The sequence below is a fragment of the Ornithodoros turicata genome, chromosome 2 (assembly GCF_037126465.1).
Source record: "Ornithodoros turicata isolate Travis chromosome 2, ASM3712646v1, whole genome shotgun sequence".
NCBI classification, from domain to species: domain Eukaryota; kingdom Metazoa; phylum Arthropoda; class Arachnida; order Ixodida; family Argasidae; genus Ornithodoros; species Ornithodoros turicata.
This window is the reverse complement of record NC_088202.1, coordinates 77,702,874-77,723,553: the sequence shown is the minus strand read 5'-3', so window position 1 is coordinate 77,723,553 and position 20,680 is coordinate 77,702,874. Positions and strand designations below refer to the sequence as shown.

The 20,680-nt window shown below is 45.3% G+C and overlaps 1 protein-coding gene across 2 annotated transcripts in view; it reads left to right on the top strand.

The window, feature by feature from the left end:
• The window catches only part of LOC135385588 (pleckstrin homology-like domain family B member 1), a 292,580-nt gene that overhangs the window by 121,948 nt on the left and 149,952 nt on the right, over positions 1 to 20,680 (top strand). For both annotated transcript variants that reach the window (XM_064614999.1, XM_064614998.1), the window contains one exon: positions 14,425 to 14,494. In XM_064614999.1, the coding sequence (XP_064471069.1) occupies positions 14,425 to 14,494 (70 nt within the window). The remainder of the gene's footprint in view (positions 1 to 14,424; positions 14,495 to 20,680) is intronic.

The following is a 20,680-nucleotide window of genomic DNA, read 5'->3' as shown; positions in this document are numbered from 1 at the left end:
TGGCGCTGTACTGTCTCATGAGAAGTCTTGTGGCTGATGGATCCCGATGTCAAAGTAACGCTTCTGTCGCAGGGATCGGAACCGGGTTTTTTTTTTCGGTCCGGTTCGGGTTCGGGTTCAGGCATATTGGTTCGGTTCGGGTTTAGCTCCTTTGAACCGAAATTATCAGCTTGAACCGGTTCAGGTATGTCGGTTCGGTTCCGGTTCGGCTCAGGGAGAACCCCCTCCCCCGCACACACACAGACAAAAAAAAAACAGTCAGCGGTCGGGACATTTACAGGGATTGGAACCGTTACTTTTTTCGATCCCGGTTTAACCGGTTCATGGACAGTAATTTTGCTATATGTAAGCGAGCTTACGCTCACCGTACACGGTTGTAAGAGAAAAGATGTGAGATGATCGTTTCAGGTGAGTCAAAAAAAGGTCGGCCAGTAGTACAATGATTCCACCTCTGAACCGATTCCCGAACCGGTAACCGTGTGCAAATTTTTCGGTTCAGTTCCGGTTCGGTTCAGGACAAGCAAAAAAATTGTTCGGGTTCGGTTCGGTTCGGGTTCCGAAGAAAATAACGTTTTTTTCCGGTTTTCGGTTCGGGTTCAGTTCCGGTTCCGATCCCTGGTCGCGGCTATTGATCTCAACCCTGAGAAAGTCTAAATACGAGGTTAAGTCTTCTTCGTTGTCGATGTGCTTTCTGTCGCACTCAATGTTGAGATCGCCTGGAACCGTCTTTCTTACCGCAGAAAGTAGTAAGACACCGTATGACGTTGACGCAACGTTGAGTCCTCGAGTGATCGAACACCGGTCATGACTTCGTCATACAGCCCCCGCAGTTTCGTTACTTGGCTGGAGTCGTTGACTTTGGGCAGGTTCAGAAGTCGTGTCAAGTGCTCGTCGATTAAGAGGTTTCCCTTGTTGAATCTTTCTTTCAACAGCTTCAAGGCAACATCATAATTATCTGCAGTAAGTGAGAGACCAGATATCGCTGTTGCAGCCTTGTCGATGAGGTAACTCCTTAGATACTTGAACTTGTCGATCTTATCGATTGGCTGGTTTCGATTAATGGTGGAATCAAACTGGTCCCAGAAACTGTTCCAGTTACGAAGATCACCATTAAACTTTGGAATTTCCAGATTCGGTAGTTTCACCACTTGTCCGCATAGCATTCGTTGAAGTTTCGACTGTACTGTTGTCTCCTGCAGCTTGTCTCTGCCCTCCCGATGTGTGGACAGCGATTCTGTCGTTTTCATTGCTCAGGTTTTGCAAGGCTCGAGACTTTGCGGTGCATATATTGTCTTCATACGTTTGCGAGCTCGCAGTCTCTTCGTCGTAGTCTTTGTCATCTGTGATGAATGATGAGCTCTTCTATAGATGCGTTCAACTGTTTAATGCTGCCTCTCTTACCTTCAGTAGATCTAGCCTCTCGTGAAGATCACCCTGAAGCTAGTTGAGCGTGTTCCATCGACTAGTTGATTTATCTCACCGATGAGCCTCGTAGCGGCTGCTCGAATCGTTCCTCTCTTGCATTTCAAAAGTTCCATCGTTGAATTTCACAAGCAGTCGTCGATCTCGCTAGTAATTCGTTTACGTTTTGTCCCTCACAGGTTTCGGCACCAATAAATGTACAAAACTTTGAGGTAGAAACGACGATGCTTACGTGAAAATGTTGGACGTTCGCTTATTATTATTCTTCTTCTTGTTCCAAGAAGATGGTGGCCGTGAGCCACTAAGGGAGATTGGCCAGGACAAAAGGGACAAACGATTGTTTGTCTATGTCTATGTCTGTGCAGTAATGGTAGGGACTAAAGCCAGGTCAGACCCAAGTAACTTATGACATATATATGATGTACGATGACTGATACATGAACAAGTGGGTATGCACGCATGTAGGAATATGCGTATGACGACTATACATGGCGAAAAGCATGACTGTATGAATGTGTGTGTACGTGAAAGTGTATGAGAGTAGGGAGGAAGTGCCTAGAAGCGGTTGGAGAGTACGATGTACGATACAAGACCCACTACCACAGCCCTATGACAGAGCGCAGTTAGCCACCACGAGTTCATTCTTCTTCCTTTTTCAACGTTACAATGACGATTGTTCTTGCATGCTAATAACTTCATCTTCGTTGAAGACACATATACGATTGAAATTATTTAACACACCCCTCGTACATTAGAATGAGGCTTCAACCTGCGTTGTAGAAAGAACAGAAGCGTCGTACATCGCAATTTCACACTTCTTCGATTCAACAATGTGTATGGGAACCCTCTGCTGGAGAGTTACGGCACCAATTTTCTGAAAAATGTACCTCGGTCCCTCAAAACTGATAGCCACTTTATGCGTACCATTCGTCGTTACGTGATATATTATGTTGGCTCGATAATGAAATTCTTTTTTGATTCAGGTTTAGGTACGTTAATGATGTTAATGTGTATGAATGTATACGTCGACTATATATAGTATGGGAGTGTGCACCAGCTTACGCTGTTGACCGCAGCCTCCCGCATTATTATTTATGTTACCGTTTAGAATAAAAAGTAAAGAAAGTCTTTAGGAAAAAAATAAAGGAAAATAACAGCTGAGGCCCGTTTTAAGGCAAGTTGGTTCTGTGTAACTTAGTATCTCATGCGGGCGTGACTTGTATCGCCTCTTGCACAGTAGTATAGCTATCAGCACTGTCTAGCAACGCTGTGTGGTGGTAGGTTCTTCGAGAGGAGCGACGATGTGTGCACACCAAGATTCGCTGTTCTGCAATATCGGCTAATTTCTTTCACACATATTCCACTCAAGCCATTCAGTAGCTGCGCTATATACGCTGTTTCTTCTCACGCCATGTCGTACTTTCGAGCATGCGCGTAATACCAAACAGCTAAAGTGCAACTGCGCAGTCATGCTTGCCTTACACAATAAAAGAAGAAATGAAGCAGCGGCATGCTAGGCGGCGCGCCATCGATTATTATGTGGTCTGTGCCACGAGACGTTCCTTGAACTCCCAAAAAGCCGTAGACGCTACGTCGTAGTCTTGTTTACCGGCATAGTACCGGCGTCGTATCCAAAGTACGTGCATGCAGCCCTCGTTCGTTGCTGCGTGCCGGCGGATATTGCAGCTCCCATTATATAGGGAGGATCCCGTGATCTTAGACTGCCGGATGCTTTTATTTAACGACACTCGCGTGTAGGGTTGTTTCTCAGGGAGAGCTGGCACAACTTCACCATTCTTGGCGTTGCCATGGAGACGGTGTTTGCTTTGGATGCTCTTAAATTGATGACGTGGTCGGCCGTTAAGGGATACATGATGTTTCGAAAGTGGGCTGGAAACGGTACCGTATCCATGGATAGACACTGAAAGGAATTTTCACGGCTCATTTATCGAAAGGAGGGATCTAAAAACACTGTAAACGTATTTTTATTCGCGATGTATTAATTTTCGCGAATTTCGCGACTGCTAAAAAATCGCGAAAAATTTTACCTGCGAACGCAGCTTGACGTTTATCCCGCGAAAGCAAACAGCCCTGGAATCGCGAATTTAAGTACTTGGGAATAACTTCGCAAATGACTGAACGCGCGATTCGCATTATCAATACAAATCAATATATCGCGAATAAAAATACGCTTACAGTAAGTAAACAACACGGCGAAACCCGTTCAAGTTAGTGTTCTTCCGTATTCTTCGTAGTACGTGCATATTTGTACGTATGTTGAGTACCGTACTCAATACATCTACTTAATACCCTTGTTGGGAAACGTACGGGGAAAGGATGACTCCAGCTGACGACACTTTATTGCGGCTCGGAATGCTTGTTTGCGCGCAAGATGCGTGATTTGTCTTTCCTTGGCGAGAGAAGTATGTACGTAATTCACAGAACCGGAAGGTCCAAGGGGTCCAACGTAATCTATATGCCATATGTGCAAGTACCACACGAGTGATGACGCAACTGAGAAGTGGATTCGCAATGCCAAGTGGCTGTGCTGTAAAGCACAAGCGAGGTTTCTCGAAGAAACCCAAGCGATATACCGTTTGTTACTCTCCCGTTTTTAAGGGCATGCGGACACCCCGAAACTGTTTTCCATTGGCAATCTCCATGTATTGAAATTTCGCCTTTGTATTTTAGTTTTTCTTGGTTATTTCAGAGTTAAAGAAGCACTGTGGTAGCCGGCCCAATCTTGTCGCGACACTCGCGATGCATCCGCATTTTTTCTTATAATCATCATCATCGTTGTCGTCGATTGAAAACTGCCATGAGACTTAACGAGAGAGTCTGACTCTCTTTGCGCAACCCTGGTGGAATTACAGCGGGCTGGATGAAGAAAAGAAGAACAATTTTAATCAAGCTAGGGCCCAACTTATTTTGTGCTCTCACCCATGCTGAAACAACCAGTTAAAGAAGGGTATAGGCATGACACAGAAATGAATGATGCGATTCACTACGATAGCGGCTACGTATATTAAAAGAGTAGTGAAGTACCCCTCCATAATTTATTTATTTTTTGTCCCGGTGTGTTGACGCAAAAAAATATGAGCTTTTGAGGAGGAACGATGAACGCAGACGACCACGCGAGAGGCCTCTAATCTGCGCACCCTGTAGAAATGCTCCACTCCATCCAAGAGCGTGGAAGTGACGCGTGCAATCTCGATGGAAGGTACGATCGGGTGACCGGTGACGTAACCCGGTGTGGTCGAGGCCAACATCACCTAGATAGAGAAGGCCTGCTTACTAGTCGACGTGACGTAACTAAGCGTAAGCCAATCATGATGGGGTTTCCAACGGCCGTAGCCAATCACGAACGTGCTTTCAGCGGTCGTAGGCATGGAAACGAGCCACGATTAGCCGCACGGGCACGCACTGTCGTCTGCGAGTAATGAACGTCCCCGCGTACTAAATGGAAAAACAAAATAACGCGCAAAACGATCCCATATTTTTGTGGAGACTGATTTTCTGAAAAGCGTGTTGCGCGTTTAGTCTACGTTTAGTCTACAGGTTCAAATTTGCGAAGTGAGCTCCAATCATTTGCGAGTTCTTGGATTCGTAGAACGCCGAATCGCGGAGAGGAGGCATTAAGCGGGCTTTTTGTATCTAGGTGGCGTTGCCGAGGCCCCCTAGGAGTAGCAAACGAATTTTCGATGAACAATGACAGCTTGCCGTTGCATCCCACGCACCACACAGGTCAACTGACGTCATGCGAGGCGATTGGGCCCGGCCCGTGACTGCTTTCTACGGGCGTTTTTGTCAATTTCATTGCGCACTGATAATGTAGCCGCACAGCGAAAATATTATGCATGTTGGCTGTTGATATGGACTGCCTGATGAGTGAAACGAGGTTTCGAACCACGATAAATATAAAACGTAATGACCAGCGTAGCTAACCCAAGGTGAAGTTGTGTCTTGGAAGTCAGTAATTCATACTTACAGTCACAAATAGGTCAGTATTAGTGACAAACTTCACTAGTATTGCCAATTTATCTTTGTTTTAGCTATTTGGTGTGTAATTTGCAGCTAGATATTTGATATATATATAAGTTCAAAAAAAGACGCGGAAACAGATTTTAGGGAAGCTACAAACACTAGTTTATTACATAGGGAGGGAGACGTTAAAAAGTAAAATGGGCAAGGGGTCGACGTTTCGACAGTGGCACTGTCTTCGTCAGGACAAAAGATGCGTAGCTGGTTACACATTACTTAAATAGGTTTAGTACATCACGTCATAATCGGTACGGGCACGCCACAGGCGTTTGTCAACTTCTGTAAAACTTCGTGGCCGTTTGATAATCCTTTTACCTCACCCTATATATATATATATATATATATATATATATATATATATATATATAAGTGAATAATAAGACGTGGACTACAGATGACAGGAACGTTAACGAAAACTAATTTATTTAATGGGTAATTTAACACATAGATTTAAAAAAGAATGGTCCACGTTTCGACAGTGGCACTGTCTTCGTCAGGACAAAAGAGGTACAAGGGTGGCATATTGCTTAAATAGGTTCCGCGAGTGACGTCACAATTGGTGCAAGTATGCCATGTGGCAGTTGTCCGTGAGTCATATTCTGGAACATTCCGCAAGGTCAAATCCGGGTGGTGATGTCATCTTTCTTGGGGATCCAGCTCAGGGTGAGCTGTACTGAGGCCATAGCTGAAAAGAAAAAAAAAGAGGAAAAATAAAAGGAAAAAATGGGAAAGTTGAGTTTGAGTTTGATTATAGAAAAAAAACCGGAAGATATTGAATTCGTCACTGACGAATTCTGCTACTCCCACAAGGAGAAAGAAAAGGAGAAAGAAAAGAAAAGGTGAAAAGCTAAAAATAAAAACACACCCCTCCCAATCACCGAACTGTACGTGCATGTGCGTAGCTACATCCCCTACAAGTGAGCTGAAGTGCAAGAAACAAAACTGCAACGGGGAACTCGACGACACATGCCTAGCATGCGGTCCTAAAATGGGAAAGTATATCCCATCTAGGCGATCAGATTCCTTACTGTTGAAAGTACACCGGAATCGTTAATGATTGATTGGAATTTGTAAATGAGGTAAGACTCGCGTTGTTCTCTGCCTCTATCGGAGCTAAAGTTTGATTGAAGAATAAAAAGGGCGACGTCATGTATTTGTATTAAACTCGAAGCCGCCTGATATATTAACCTCTCTGTCCTATATAATATATATATATTATATATTGATAATCCTTTTACCTCAACATATATATATATATAGAATATATGATGATGATATATACGATGATGACGTCCCATACCAAACCTACTTAAGCCATCTGTAACCGCCTGCGCATCTTTTGTCCTGACAAAGACAGTGCCACTGTCGAAACGTCGACCCCTTTTTTTCATTCAGCTTTTAATTTCTGCCCATGAAATGAACTAGTGTTTCTAACTTCCCTAAAATCTGTTGTCCGCGTCTTTTTCCTTCCACAACTGTAATATATATATATATATATATATATATATATAGATAGATAGATAGATTACAAACTTAGGAGGGCGGTTGACCACGAGAATGAAATAAGCAGGAAAAATCAGAAGACTACAAAGAGCTTACAGGAAAACACAAAGGGGAGTTTATTAACACATATAGGGGTAGGGGTCGACGTTTCGGCAGTCAGCGCTGCCTTCGACGGGACTGGGGTTTGGTGACAAGAACAATCTTTATATATGGGAGAGGGTTATGTACAAGGGAAAGAGAGCAGCGCATGCGCTTTTGTCATGACTAAGACAGGTTGGTGACTAAGTGAAAGGGGAATGGCCGAGTCTGTGCAGCAGGACCTTGAGGGAATACCTGTGAGCCTGAAAAGAGTATATGTATATACAGGGTGTCCATAGGGTTGCCACTTTTCGTAGTGAAAAATACCGGCTGAGGGAAAGGAGGTGGAATAGAGGGAAAGGAGGAAAGGCTCGCGGGAAAGGGCAGTGGGTGAGGGGCGGAAGAGGAGCTCAAGACAATACAAGGAAACGTGTTCCTGTGTGTAATAATAGTAATAATAATAATAATAATGAGTAACTAATGAAACAACTAGTGACTGCGCGGAGTTGGGTCTGCGCTCCAGATTTATTCAAGCTGTAGTGGAACGTTGAAGGGAAAAGCCCCTATGAAAGGTCTTGAGCCACAAATACCGGCAAAAGGTTGCCGGTATCACCTTCCTACCGGCAACCGGCAGAGCGAGCAAATAACCGGCCGTGCCGGTATAATACCGGCCTGGTGGCAACCCTAGGTGTCCACGCTAAGTGTGAACAGATTTTTTAACAATGTATCAACCACTTTTTCCGAGATGAAATCAATTGCAATATAGCATATGCTGAAGGGCACTCCCTAGGGGGGCATTAACAGACTCCTAAGGCAATGTCTTAATTAACTTTCAATAATTAACTTTATAATTATAAAAGCTACGAAGTTGCTCCAATGAGAACATCTGATCTCTTCGGTCCCCAGATACCAAAACCGTTTTCAGAACAAAAATCCGTTCGGTAGATCGTCCGCAAAAAATTCGTCAAGGAACGCCATTTTTTCTTTATTTGGTTTATTGCGCATCTTCGAAGAAGCGGCTTTCCTTTACCCCCAGTGTGAGAGAGTGAAAGAGCACAGTGCCGCCTCATGCGTCGAAGATTAGCTTTAACTTGCGGAAACAAAACAAAAACACAAATCTATCGGGTGACTCTATCGCGACTGCCCTTATCTTGGGCTGCATTTTCTGTTTTCTTTTAATCTTTTTTCCAGGACGCAAGAGGCGATAGTGTGCTCTTTCATCCTCTCGTATTGGGGGCGAAGGAAAGACGCGTCTCTAGAGATGCGCAATGAATAAAATAAAGAAAAAAATGGCGTTCCTTCACGAATTTTTTGCGGACGACCTATCGAACGGATTTTTGTTCTGAAAACGGCTTTGGTATCTGGTGACCGAAGAGATCAGATGTTCTCATTGGAGCAACTTCGTAGCTTTTATAATTAAAAAGTTAAAAATTGCTATAAGAAGAAAATTATTTCTTCAGGATGCACTACTGTTGATCACACTCATGCAGCTGTAGGTTTACCTTCGGCCTCTTGGAACTCTCTGTAGTTGCCTTAGCTGCAGGAGGAGTGTCCTCCAGCATGTCAACTACTTGCGAAAATATTGACGTATATATTATATATATATATATTTCTTTTAATCTGTTCACACTTAGCGTGGACACCCTGTATATATATATATATATATATATATAAGCAGGAAAAATCAGAAGACGACCAAGCTTACAGGAAAACACAAAGGGGAGTTTATTAACACATATAGGGATAGGGGTCGACGTTTCGGCAGTCAGCGCTGCCTTCGACGGGACTGGGGTTTGGTGACAAGAACAATCTTTATATATGGGAGAGGTTATGTACAAGGGAAAGAGAGCAGCGCATGCGCTTTTGTCATGACTAACACGGGTTTGTGAGTGAAAGGGGAATGACCGGGTCTGTGCAGCAGGACCTTGAGGAAATACCCGTGAGCCTGAAAAAGCGTACGTATTGTGCTGGATTAGGAATGCAGGTTGCGAATTCCTGCGAAAGGATTCCTGTATCTTCGTTCATCTGACACTGGAATTTATGAATGCGATAAGACTCGCGCTGTTCCCTGAGCCGCTGGGAAGGAAAGCCTGACTGCAGGATGAAAATAGATATATTGGTGATTGAGTGTCCTGGTTTACTGAAATGGCGCGACACTGGCAGATTAGGTTTCTTCGCGACGTCAGATTTGTGGTTATTGAATCGCGTTCTAAATGACGTAGCTGTCTTTCCGATATATTGGGCGTTGCATTCATTGCATTGAAGAAGATAGACAACATTGGAAGAATTACAGTTAAAGTCGCCATTAATGTTGACCCGATAATTAGAATTGGTACTTTCTGCAGAATTAGCGGCTTGCATTGATTTACAAATTTGGCATCTACTTGCATTACAAGGGTGGCAACCAGGGATGGGCAGTATTTAAATACATTGTATTTAAAATAGTATTTAAAATATAAATACATGTATTTAAATACAGGCAAGAAAAATGTATTTATATTTATATTTAAACACCGTTTTAGGCGTATTTATATTTAAAATACGCTTAAATACACATATCTCATCCTCCCGTATTTGTGGGCTTTTCTGGAGTTCGACATTGTTAGCCTCCAGCGATGAAGGGTATTCTGGTTAGAGGCTACAGGTCACTCATCCCGTGTGTTCGGGGATTTCCGTCCTTCTAGAAAACAGCACAATGTGCGAATGAGGGCATCGCCACCCCAGTTGCTTCAGCCCTGGAAGCTGGAAGAGAAATGAGAATACCAATTTGGGAGAGATGTCATTCGTAACCCTCTTGCGTTACTTGATAATGCCTGGTGTCTAGACTTCTACAAACCTCTCGTATCCGACCCCACCAATGAAATTGCCGGAGATATATGTAAAACACTAAAACGGTTAAAGGCCGCTAAGAAAATTGGCGATGCGCTCTACGAATACTTACTTCCTAAAGACCCTAAACCAGGCCAATTTTACATGCTCCCTAAGATACATAAACCAGGCAATCCCGGAAGACCAATCGTGTCCAGTAACGGTACCGCTACAGGAAATATATCGTCCTTCGTCGATCACGTTCTTAAATCTATCCCCCCTAAATTACATTCCTACGTCAAAGATACCAACCATTTCCTTCAAACTGTATCGCAAGTAACCGTTCCCTCAAGCTGTCTCTTGGCAACGTTAGACGTCACGTCCCTTTACACTAATATTCCCCACGCAGATGGTATAGTAGCGGCCGTTTCAGCATACAAAAATCAACCTGACCAGCCGTATGATCCGACTGTCCTCACCGAACTGCTAACACTTATTTTGACCTCCAATAACTTTGAATTTGATAACAAGCATTATCTGCAAGTTAACGGGACAGCTATGGGCACGAGAATGGCCCCCAACTATGCAAATATCTTCATGGCATCCCTGGAAGAAACATTTCTCGAATGTTCCGTATTGAAACCACTTGTGTACAAGAGATTTTTAGATGATATTTTTATCATATGGCCTCATTCTGAAAGCGACCTTCTCACGTTCATCAACCGGTTCAACCAAATTCACCCTAACATTCAATTTACCTCCCACTACTCCGCCTCCACTGTTACCTTCTTGGATGTGGAAGTCAATTTACAAAACGGCGGTATCTCAACCAACTTATACCGGAAGCCTACAGATGCTCAGCAGTACTTATCGTTCCGCAGTTGCCATCCAAGGCATACTAAGTTAGCCATACCTTATAGTCAAGCATTGCGCTACCGCAGAATATGCACTAACGATGCCGAACTAGACAACCATCTCCAACGACTAGAACAAACCTTCATTGATCGTGAATACCCGGACAAACTTGTTAAAGACGCTATAGCCAGAGCAAGATCCACAGATCGCCAACAATTGCTCCAAAGATCTCCTCGAGCCAATGGAAATTCTGCAGTAAATCTCACTGTCACATTCAATGGCAGCGTTCCTAACATTAGCCGGATACTCAACCGCCACTACACAATTCTTTCACAATCTGATCGGATGAAGGAAATATTCTCACAGCCACCGCGCGTAAGTTATCGCCGAGTGCGGAACATCCAAGACAGACTAGTAAATGCCAAAATTCATAAACTTCCAGAAAATAACATTGGTTGCCACCAGGGATGGGCATAAATACACTTTTCGGGTATTTAAATAAAAATACAAAATACTGCATGTTTTCATGTATTTAAATACTGTCTATAAATACTTTATGATGAAAGTAATTAAATACAAAATATAAATACATTAAGACAGTATTTAAATACTGGAACTACTTCTGTAAATACTTTGAGCCGTCCAGGCACATTATTTTTTTAAATTATATAATAAATGGAGCCGCCTGTGGATGCATCTCTGCTGCACACAATGCCCACATATTTACTTATTTTTTCGTGATGCAGTGTGATTGTTTCAGCATCTTGCGTGGACCGACTTTCCATTGAACGGAAACGTCTCCTTGAGTCTCAGGAGCAGCCAGGGGGGTCTAGACAGGACGGTAACGGGAAATGAACCGACGACGACTCAAAACCAGCTAATGAACTCGTTATCGCTTCTTCCACTTTCTCTATGTTGAATAAAGTGTTAATTTGTTCATTTGCTGGTTTTGAGTCGCCATTGGCGGTTCTTGTCTCCTGTCTGTCCTGTCCAGTCCCCCCCCCACGACTGCTCCAAGGACTCAAGGAGATGTTTTCGTCCAATCGGATACACCTGCTTGCCGGCCTCCTTCGACTTTCCATCTTCAGTGAAAAACTCCCCGTCAAAAACTGTCTGGTGCGCTGCAGCCATTGCCCTGAGTTCCCAGTGGATGGCAGAGTAGAATTGCCGCTAACGGTTTAGACACCAGGCATTATCAAGTAACGCAAGAGGGTTACGAATGACATCTCTCCCAAATTGGTATTCTCATTTCTCTCCCAGCTTCCAGGGCTGAAGCAACTGGGGTGGCGATGCCCTCATTCGCACATTGTGCTGTTTTCTAGAAGGACGGAAATCCCCGAACACACGGGATGAGTGACCTGTAGGCTCTAACCAAAATACCCTTCATCGCTGGAGGCTAACAATGTGGAACTCCAGAAAAGCCCACAAATACGGGAGGATGAGATATGTGTATTTAAGCGTATTTTAAATATAAATACGCCTAAAACGGTATTTAAATATAAATATAAATACATTTTTCTTGCCTGTATTTAAATACATGTATTTATATTTTAAATACTATTTTAAATACAATGTATTTAAATACTGCCCATCCCTGGTTGCCACCCTTGTAATGCAAGTAGATGCCAAATGCAAGCCGCTAATTCTGCAGAAAGTACCAATTCTAATTATCGGGTCAACATTAATGGCGACTTTAACTGTAATTCTTCCAATGTTGTCTATCTTCTTCAGTGCAATGAATGCAACGCCCAATATATCGTACAGAAAGCTACGTCATTTAGAACGCGATTCAATAACCACAAATCTGACGTCGCGAAGAAACCTAATCTGCCAGTGTCGCGCCATTTCAGTAAACCAGGACACTCAATCACCAATATATCTATTTTCATCCTGCAGTCAGGCTTTCCTTCCCAGCTTCTCAGGGAACAGCGCGAATCTTATCTCATTCATAAATTCCAGTGTCAGATAAACGAAGATCCAGGAATCCTTTCTACTATTCGCAACCTGCATTCCTAATCCAGCACAATACGTCCGCTCTTTTGTCTCTTTTTCAGGCTCACAGGTATTTCCTCAAGGTCCTGCTGCATAGACCCCGTCATTCCCCTTTCACTTAGTCACAAACCTGTGTTAGTCATGACAAAAGCGCATGCGCTGCTCTCTTTCCCTTGTACATAACCTCTCCCATATATAAAGATTGTTCTTGTCACCAAACCCCAGTCCCGTCGAAGGCAGCGCTGACTGCCGAAACGTCGACCCCTATCCCTATATGTGTTAATAAACTCCCCTTTGTGTTTTCCTGTAAGCTTTGTCGTCTTCTGATTTTTCCTGCTTATTTCATTCTCGTGGTCAACCGCCCTCCTAAGCTTCTAATCTCTCTCTCTCTCTCTCTCTCTGTATATATATATATATATATATAAAGAGGGGGGAAAGCCATTAAAAAATAGGTTAAATGATGCTAGACGTGTTTGAAATTCAAACTTACAGTTAAGATGGCTTCTATGGCTGCACGTAGAGAAACAGATACTCATTGAACGATGCGACAGCACCAGAGGACACGTGTTTCGCCGTGTTTGCGGCTCGTCGGCCCTGGGTAGCTGCGCATCGTTCGGGATTGGCAAACCAGGGGTCACTTAGCAAGTCACTTGCTAAGTAACCCCTGGTTTGCCAATCCCGAACGATGCGCAGCTACCCAGGGCCGACGAGCCGCAAACACGGCGAAACACGTGTCCTCTGGTGCTGTCGCATCGTTCAATGAGTATCTATATATATATATATATATATATATATATATATATATATATATATAAAAGAACATTTATTACATTGATCTGATAGTATGTACAATGAAACCGGTGCTAGTCTGTTGTGACAACTCTCGCGTCAGTAGAGAGATATCTGGTCCTGCCTGATCTCATCCGGTGTCAACAAATTGAATTCACTACGGAATTCAAATTGAATTGTCTGTTTGCAAATAATAATAATAATTTGAGGCTTTTCGTGAGACAACTGCGAACATGAGCGACGCCACAGTGTTCTGCTCTGTAAGGTTAATTTTGCCCATCTTGGTATTCGTTAACGTGCGCCGAAATCTCGACATACGGCACACCACATTTAACGTCCCTCGCAGAAGGCGCGTCTGAGCAACTTGTACCTTTCTATCAAGTTGCCGCAGTTCTCAGCCGGATTTTAACCCGCGACGTTGGGATCAGCAGGCGGACACGCTATCGAGGGGGGGGAGGGGCGGGGGGGGGGCACGCTACCGAGTGAGCTACCGAGGGCTGCTTGTTTGCAAACGAGTGTATCTCTTCCATTGACCACCGAGTGGACATGTATGTTTTCCACCAGAAACGAACGGACTTTTAGAGATAAACTGATGTTCTGAGGCTGGAACAACATAGAGGGGACAGATACAAACAAAGCCTCAAATTGCCTAAGAAATCAACGATGAAAGATGAAAGTCACTGAAAAGGTTAGCCAGCTGTAGGGGTGGGTTCCAGAAGGTGTGGGTTCGATCCCTACAGCTGGCTAAGCTTTTCAGTGACTTTCATCTTTCATCGTTGACTTTTAGACTTGCCATCCAATTTGCAATTACGATGTTAAATCGGACTTTTACTCTCTTTGGTAAGGAATATTCGGCATTTTGAAACCCAACATACGCGCCACATGTAGACGTACCATGCAGACATGCTTACATGCTTGTTGTTTCCATTTTCCCAGTGTAAGCAGCAGCAGCGACGACCGCAGTCGACCCACCAGCGAACACGCGCCTACGCACGGAGCATTGCAGGTAAGCTTCCTTCACCTATATTCCAGACCACGTCAAGCGACTAAGCGGCAACGGGTATTTTTCTTCAGTGAACCGTACGCGCCTCTCTATAACGAATGCAATAATTATATCTTTGTCAAAAGCGCGTAAGAAACCGTACATTTAAAACGCTCCTCATGGGAGCGCCTTTTCAGAGCCGTCAGGGCATGCCGTGACGTCAGCAGGGAGCCCGGCCAATCACGACGCGCGTCATCTGGCTCGCTCCTTGCTTCCTATTGACTTTTCAAGTCCCAACGAATGAGGATCGCTTCTGCAAGTCAGAGTCGCACCAGCGAAGCATCTTCACATTTATACGTACACTGCTTCATTAAGCTGTGCTGGGAAATGATGTAGAATGTGTTCTAAGCTTCTAATGCCGTTGCTTGCTGGAGCTTTGGCGCGAAATAGCGCTCGCTTGCTTTGGGTATTGCGTGATGGAGGTTCACCCACAGCTTTTGAAAATAGTTAGTCAAGCACTATGTGTATGGTTTCTTAGTGAATAGCAAGAGCAGCCGTCATCGATTTATGCCGCGTACGTTCTAAAACCAGTGTTGTGTACTGGGTGTTGAAAAGGTATTTCGCGTTTATCTACCATGCGATCGGAACAATACCTACTGCAAGAAGAAGAAACACGTGGATGGAGTATCATGTCCATATCATGTCTTCCTTACGTATCTCTAACTATCCTCGTCGAAGATCTTGATCAATACTCTTGGGGGAGGGATGTTACACTCTGCTCCACATATTTAGCGAATTCTTGGCCACCAAATGATGATCCTAGAGCGCCGCTTCATATACGGCTTCAGTGGATGCCCTACTGAACAGAGAGCTGACACCCACCTGTTCTAACCGAGCTGTCTTTCCACGATCACGTCTGACACGCACAGACGTCCTCTGATCTCGCTGGCAGATTAAGTGACAACTCGGCCAGATGAAAGACACCGACTTCAAGCACCAACGACAATCAGGAAAGGACCGTCACTTTTTGTTTTAACACGCGTTCCCTTCCGTATCGCTTAGTCCACTGAGCAAAAGTCAACGTCCCCCGATGGTATCGGAAAAGCGTTTTCTAAGTTTAGCGAGACGAGGAACCCGAAAAAGCTACCGGGGTTACGAATTTGTACTTACACGGCTTCTGCGTCCTTTTTGTCGCGACGTTATTTTCGGTACAAGACGTCAAATTTACAAAGTAATATAGCGCTGAGGCCGGCGCGCCTTCAACTGTTCCAAACGAGGAAGATTGCAAGATGAGGCTCTGGTTTCAGAAGACATGTTACTATAGATGTGATGTAGAGGGCGGCTGCGGCAGTCGTTCGTCTTTTCACATGATGAGCGTGCTGAAGCTGTATGAATGGCACCTTGTCCGCAACATCGGTTGGCGAGCAAGTAAACATCTTTTGTACATGAGAAACGAATGGTCGACGTGCAGGAGTTTGTCTCTGTCAGACGCAGGTGACGCCAGGTTGCTTACAGCTCTTCCGGCCTTCCTTCCGCTGTTTGCCCGGAAGACGTGTGTCGCAGGTATAGACGAGCGACAAATGCGATCGCACCGCGTCCATAGAGTAGCTTCATTTTGGCCGTGACACGTTTTCTTCTCTCTCTTTTTGTTTAAAGGGTGTTGCGCCGGCGTTGCTGAAGAATATGTTTCTGCTTTGGGGACGTTGCCTGAGGTTGGAAAATCTCGGAAGTGTATGGACGCATGCATTGCACGCATTTTGACATCGTTTGATTTATGAATGAATAATTTATATTGTTGTGGAATATTTTAAAAGATTTTGTCGTATTTGTTGAACTTGTTGTAGACTTTATTTTTTTCTCCTCGCTTTTTGTTCATTTTCCTTCTCTCATCTCCTTTTTTCTCTTTCTGTTAAGTTAGTGGTTGCTGGAGAGGGAAAGGGGTAAAACGTCCCACAGTGGATGGCAACGCTACCTAGATACAGAAGGGCCGTTTAATGCCTTCTCCCACTCTTTCGTCACGTCAACATATAGAGTTGTGATGTCTACTGGTTCAGCAGACGGCAGCGCATGATTTCGAGCGCAGTCTTTCTTTGACTTCCGTTGGCTTTCCAAGCGGCTGATGGTCGTTCCTCTCCATAGTTACGGACGGCGAAAGGCCGTTATGAATAGCGGACTCTTAATGACTATGTCACGTTGATTCAACAATCAGGCTCTGTTTACTCCAACTGGAGTTCAACGTTGCCTTGTCTTGTGCACGCCCCCGCAGAGTCATGCACGAGGGTAACGCTGTATCGTGTCAGGGCGATGTGCAGGCTTTCACCTTTGGAAGTGGAGGCAATATTTTTCTGTTTGTGTTCGAGCTACAGCTCTGTTTACAGCTCTGTTTCAGTTTCTACGTATGAGAATATAGTATCCGCATGTATAAAGCACAGAGACAGATTAAGAAGGGTCGGAATACGTTTGGAATTCCGACGAACGCAATATCCAATGTCTGTCACAGTTTCGTGGTATAGTTCATTATCGGCGCCAGGGGCGGCGTAACGCCTAAATTCAAGGGGACCCCAGATCCCAACTGGCGCCCCTTCCATCCCCTGCTGCCACTACCAATTCATGCCAGGGTCCCAAAAATTCGGGATTCGATTCAGAAAAAGGGTGTATGGCATTTTATTAGCATGCGGAACCTGAGATAACACTTTGGCGCCTTACCTCCATGGGAATTTTGCGCCCCTTTCACAAATTCGGGGGGGGGGGGGGTCTACTGTAACCCTGTTTCCTCCCTCTCCCCTTCCGCCACCTCGATCGGCACCATAAACTATTGGAAGCCACACTGTTCGAAATTCCTGCGCGGAGAGACGTGTGCACGTCGTCAGTATGACGACACGTAAGCGTTCCTTTTCGCGCAACCTCAACTGTGTGCACGTTGACACGTAATCATCTTGGGGGAACGTCACTGAAACGTCACGCGAGCCGATGAGGAGATTCTCCTGCTTGTTCTTCTCTGTAGGTGCGGGCATAGAGTTAATATAGGAAGACTCTAGAGAACATAGTTGGCGCGCCGTGAACGGGATTCTCCTATCCCCGAACGTAACCGCCCGGGCAGAGCCATCCGTTGGTCATGGACGGTGTTAGTGAACGAATTTCTGCCCCCTAACTACAGCGGAGCTGCTCCGTTTGTTGCCAACCCTGTGCAGTCACGTGGGATAACAAACGGGAAACGAGGCGATGGAGGGAACGACGTCCAGCGTATAGGAAGCGAGGCATGCCGTGGAATTGCGTTGAGTACGTACGAACCGGGTACGGTTACGGTACGAACCTCCGGGATGCGTGCAGAATTGAGTAGTGCTATCGGAATCACAAGGTAAACGTTGTCATACCAAATGTGAATCATATTTTATCTATGAGATTACCTGCGACACCGCCAACCCTTTGCTTTCCACCAACACAGATGAAGATGTTTACCGCCTATGACGTGCTGAAGTGGTGTTTGTATGATTTACGAGCGAAATCGATAAATTGTTACCCGTCTTAACAAATCTAGGCATGTATTACCGAAGACAACAATAACCCAAAGATGAATACACACAGTAAATCGTCATCTTGATGCTGCTCTGCGAACCAACAAGGACCAGAAATGGCAAAAACGAAACCACCCGCCATTCCATGCCCTGGTCTGTCGAGTTTCGTGACGATAAAGTGACGAACGAATGACAGCACACAAGCAAGTGATGTAGTCAGAAAATATTCACTGCTTATTTGTTTAACAAATACATACGAGATACCCACATAATATTCCGAATTTAGACAGCAAGTGATGAATTTAGGAAAACGAGCACATCAAGTTTAGCGGAAAGAAGCAGCCAACGGAAGGCAACGCCTTCCATGACCAACGGATGGCAGCTCCCTTGTGGTCACGCTTTTTTGAGCGAGTGCGACCCCCCTGGGTGCGCGTCTGCCGCTGGCTCTCGTGACGAAATAGCGCATAAACCCGGAAATGCGTCTATTTCGAACGAGGGGGAGTTGTTGGGAGCCAGATGTTCAAGCAAGAAATATTTATTTCCATAACAGTAAGTGATTTTTTTCTTAATGCGTTAGCATTAGAGTCCTCGCTAGGCAAGAATCGCGGTGTTCTCTGTCTGTAGCCACCGCGCGGCGCGGTAGAGCGGAGAGGGAAGGAGAGGGCGCGCCGGCGCGTCGGCAGTGCTAGGTGGCTAGGCGGTGCAGCTGTGGTGGTCGACTGGTTCGGACGTGTCTGCGTGGGCGCGCCATGTGTTATGAAAGCTGTGCGAAGGAGCGGCAGTGAAAGAATGCTGACGCTGCGAGACGGCGCCGCTAAGCTGAATCGGAGGAAGCCCGAAAGGCTCGTTTGGCTGCGAATACTGTCTTGCGTTAGCGTTGTATGAAGGATTGTGTAGCGTTTGCGAAGAGTCCTTGAAGGGTTGTGTAGCGTTGTGAAGGGGAGTTCCCAAAGGGTTTTCAAGTTTTAATGCTAACGCATTTCAGTCGGATCCAGCAAGGGATCGACCATGTTTTTATAACTCGGTAGATTAGCAGCGTCTTTCTTTCTTTTTCTTTCCTCTCTCTTTTTTCTTTTTTTTACGGATCCCAGCAAGTACTGTTGCTCTCATTGTATACCCATTTTTTCTCTCTTTCATAGCATTCGCGTGTACGCAGCGTTCATTCGTGCGCTTTATAGTTTCCTCCGCGCGTCAACGTTCGTTACACATTTCAACAGTCGTCAGGCAGCACATGCAGCCACTGCTCGCTCAATAGCCTTCGATAAAAGTAATCCCAGTACACATGCGCACAGCTCCGGACTTTCCCAGGAAGCGTTAGTCGCGTTATAATTACTCCGCGCGCAGTTTGCGGAAGCCGCGTCCTGGTACCCGGCGAAATTGGGAAATACATCTCTTTGAGCGCAGTTCCCAGCCAACGAAGGGAAGTTCACGGGGCGCTGCAATAAGCGCGGGTTCATTTCATTCGCTGACGAAATGCATTGCTGACGTAGGAATGCTTCGGGAGTTTTCATGCATTTATGTGCAACAACCCCGGTAGGAAAACATCGTTCGTTCTACTTTTCCCTTTCTTGCCATTTTAGTTCTTGTACGCGTCTTTTTCGTTGTTTCTGCGATGAGTAAAGTTTCTAAAGACCCTGGACGGATTTCGTCTGCGGAAGATTGGCTACGCTGTAGAAGAGGGCTATCAGTAAGAGAGAGAGAGAGAGAGAGAGAAAAACACAAGAAAAGGAGCGCGAAACGAGCTGCTTGGGCCCGCCTAGTGTTCGGAATCCTAGGTCATTTTTGCAATCCCGAGATTTAAAGACTGTTCCGGACGAATCCCGGGATTCCGCGGGACGGGATTTCGGGATTGAGATTAAACCGAGACAGCGGGCGTACACAGCATTGCACTAACTCTAAGATTCCCCTATACGTTTCGTATATGTGTCCCTCAGCGCTCTGTCTCTACATGTCAGTCAAATCATTCGGCATAACTTCATGCTTTCCATTGTGCTTCAGGATGTGACACTTTTTTAACCTTCTCTTCAAATAAGAGAAAGTAGTTTTGTGCGCAGTCGTCCCGTGTTCTCCGTGGACGTGCAGCGCCACTCGGCTTCTTTAATACTGGACGAAACCGAGCTTAGTCTTACAAAACTAAATAATCGAAGCATCAAAACTTGACAAACAACGGGAACCGAATGCCACCGGCTGCTTCTCTAGTTCTCACATACGACAACGGCGCACGGCAACGGCGAACGGCACGGCAAATTGTGTCGTTCCGACGCCGCAATGGCGCCGTTCTGGCCGCCGTCTCACGGCAAAAGGAAGTTGAGCCATGCTCAACTTCTGCCGTGCCGTGGTCCCGCCCACATCACATCCAACCAATGAGCGGCCCGCACCAATGAAGATGGCGGCTTCTCGGTTTGATGCCGAGAAATTAATTGAACTTGTGAGAAGGTTTCCTTATTTGTATGATTTGTCGCATCCTGATTTTAAGGATACACAGAGTTACACGTGCAAGGAGAACACGTGGAAATCCATCTTTGCTCGCCGCTGCTCGTGACGTTCGACATCACGTGAACACGGCAGCACGGCGAGGTGGAGCGACGGCGACACGCACGGCGGCGGCAACGGCACGTCACCGTTGCTGTTGCCGTGCGCCGTTGTCGTATGTGAGAACTGGACTTAATGTTGAAGAAAAGCTGGCTGTCGAAAC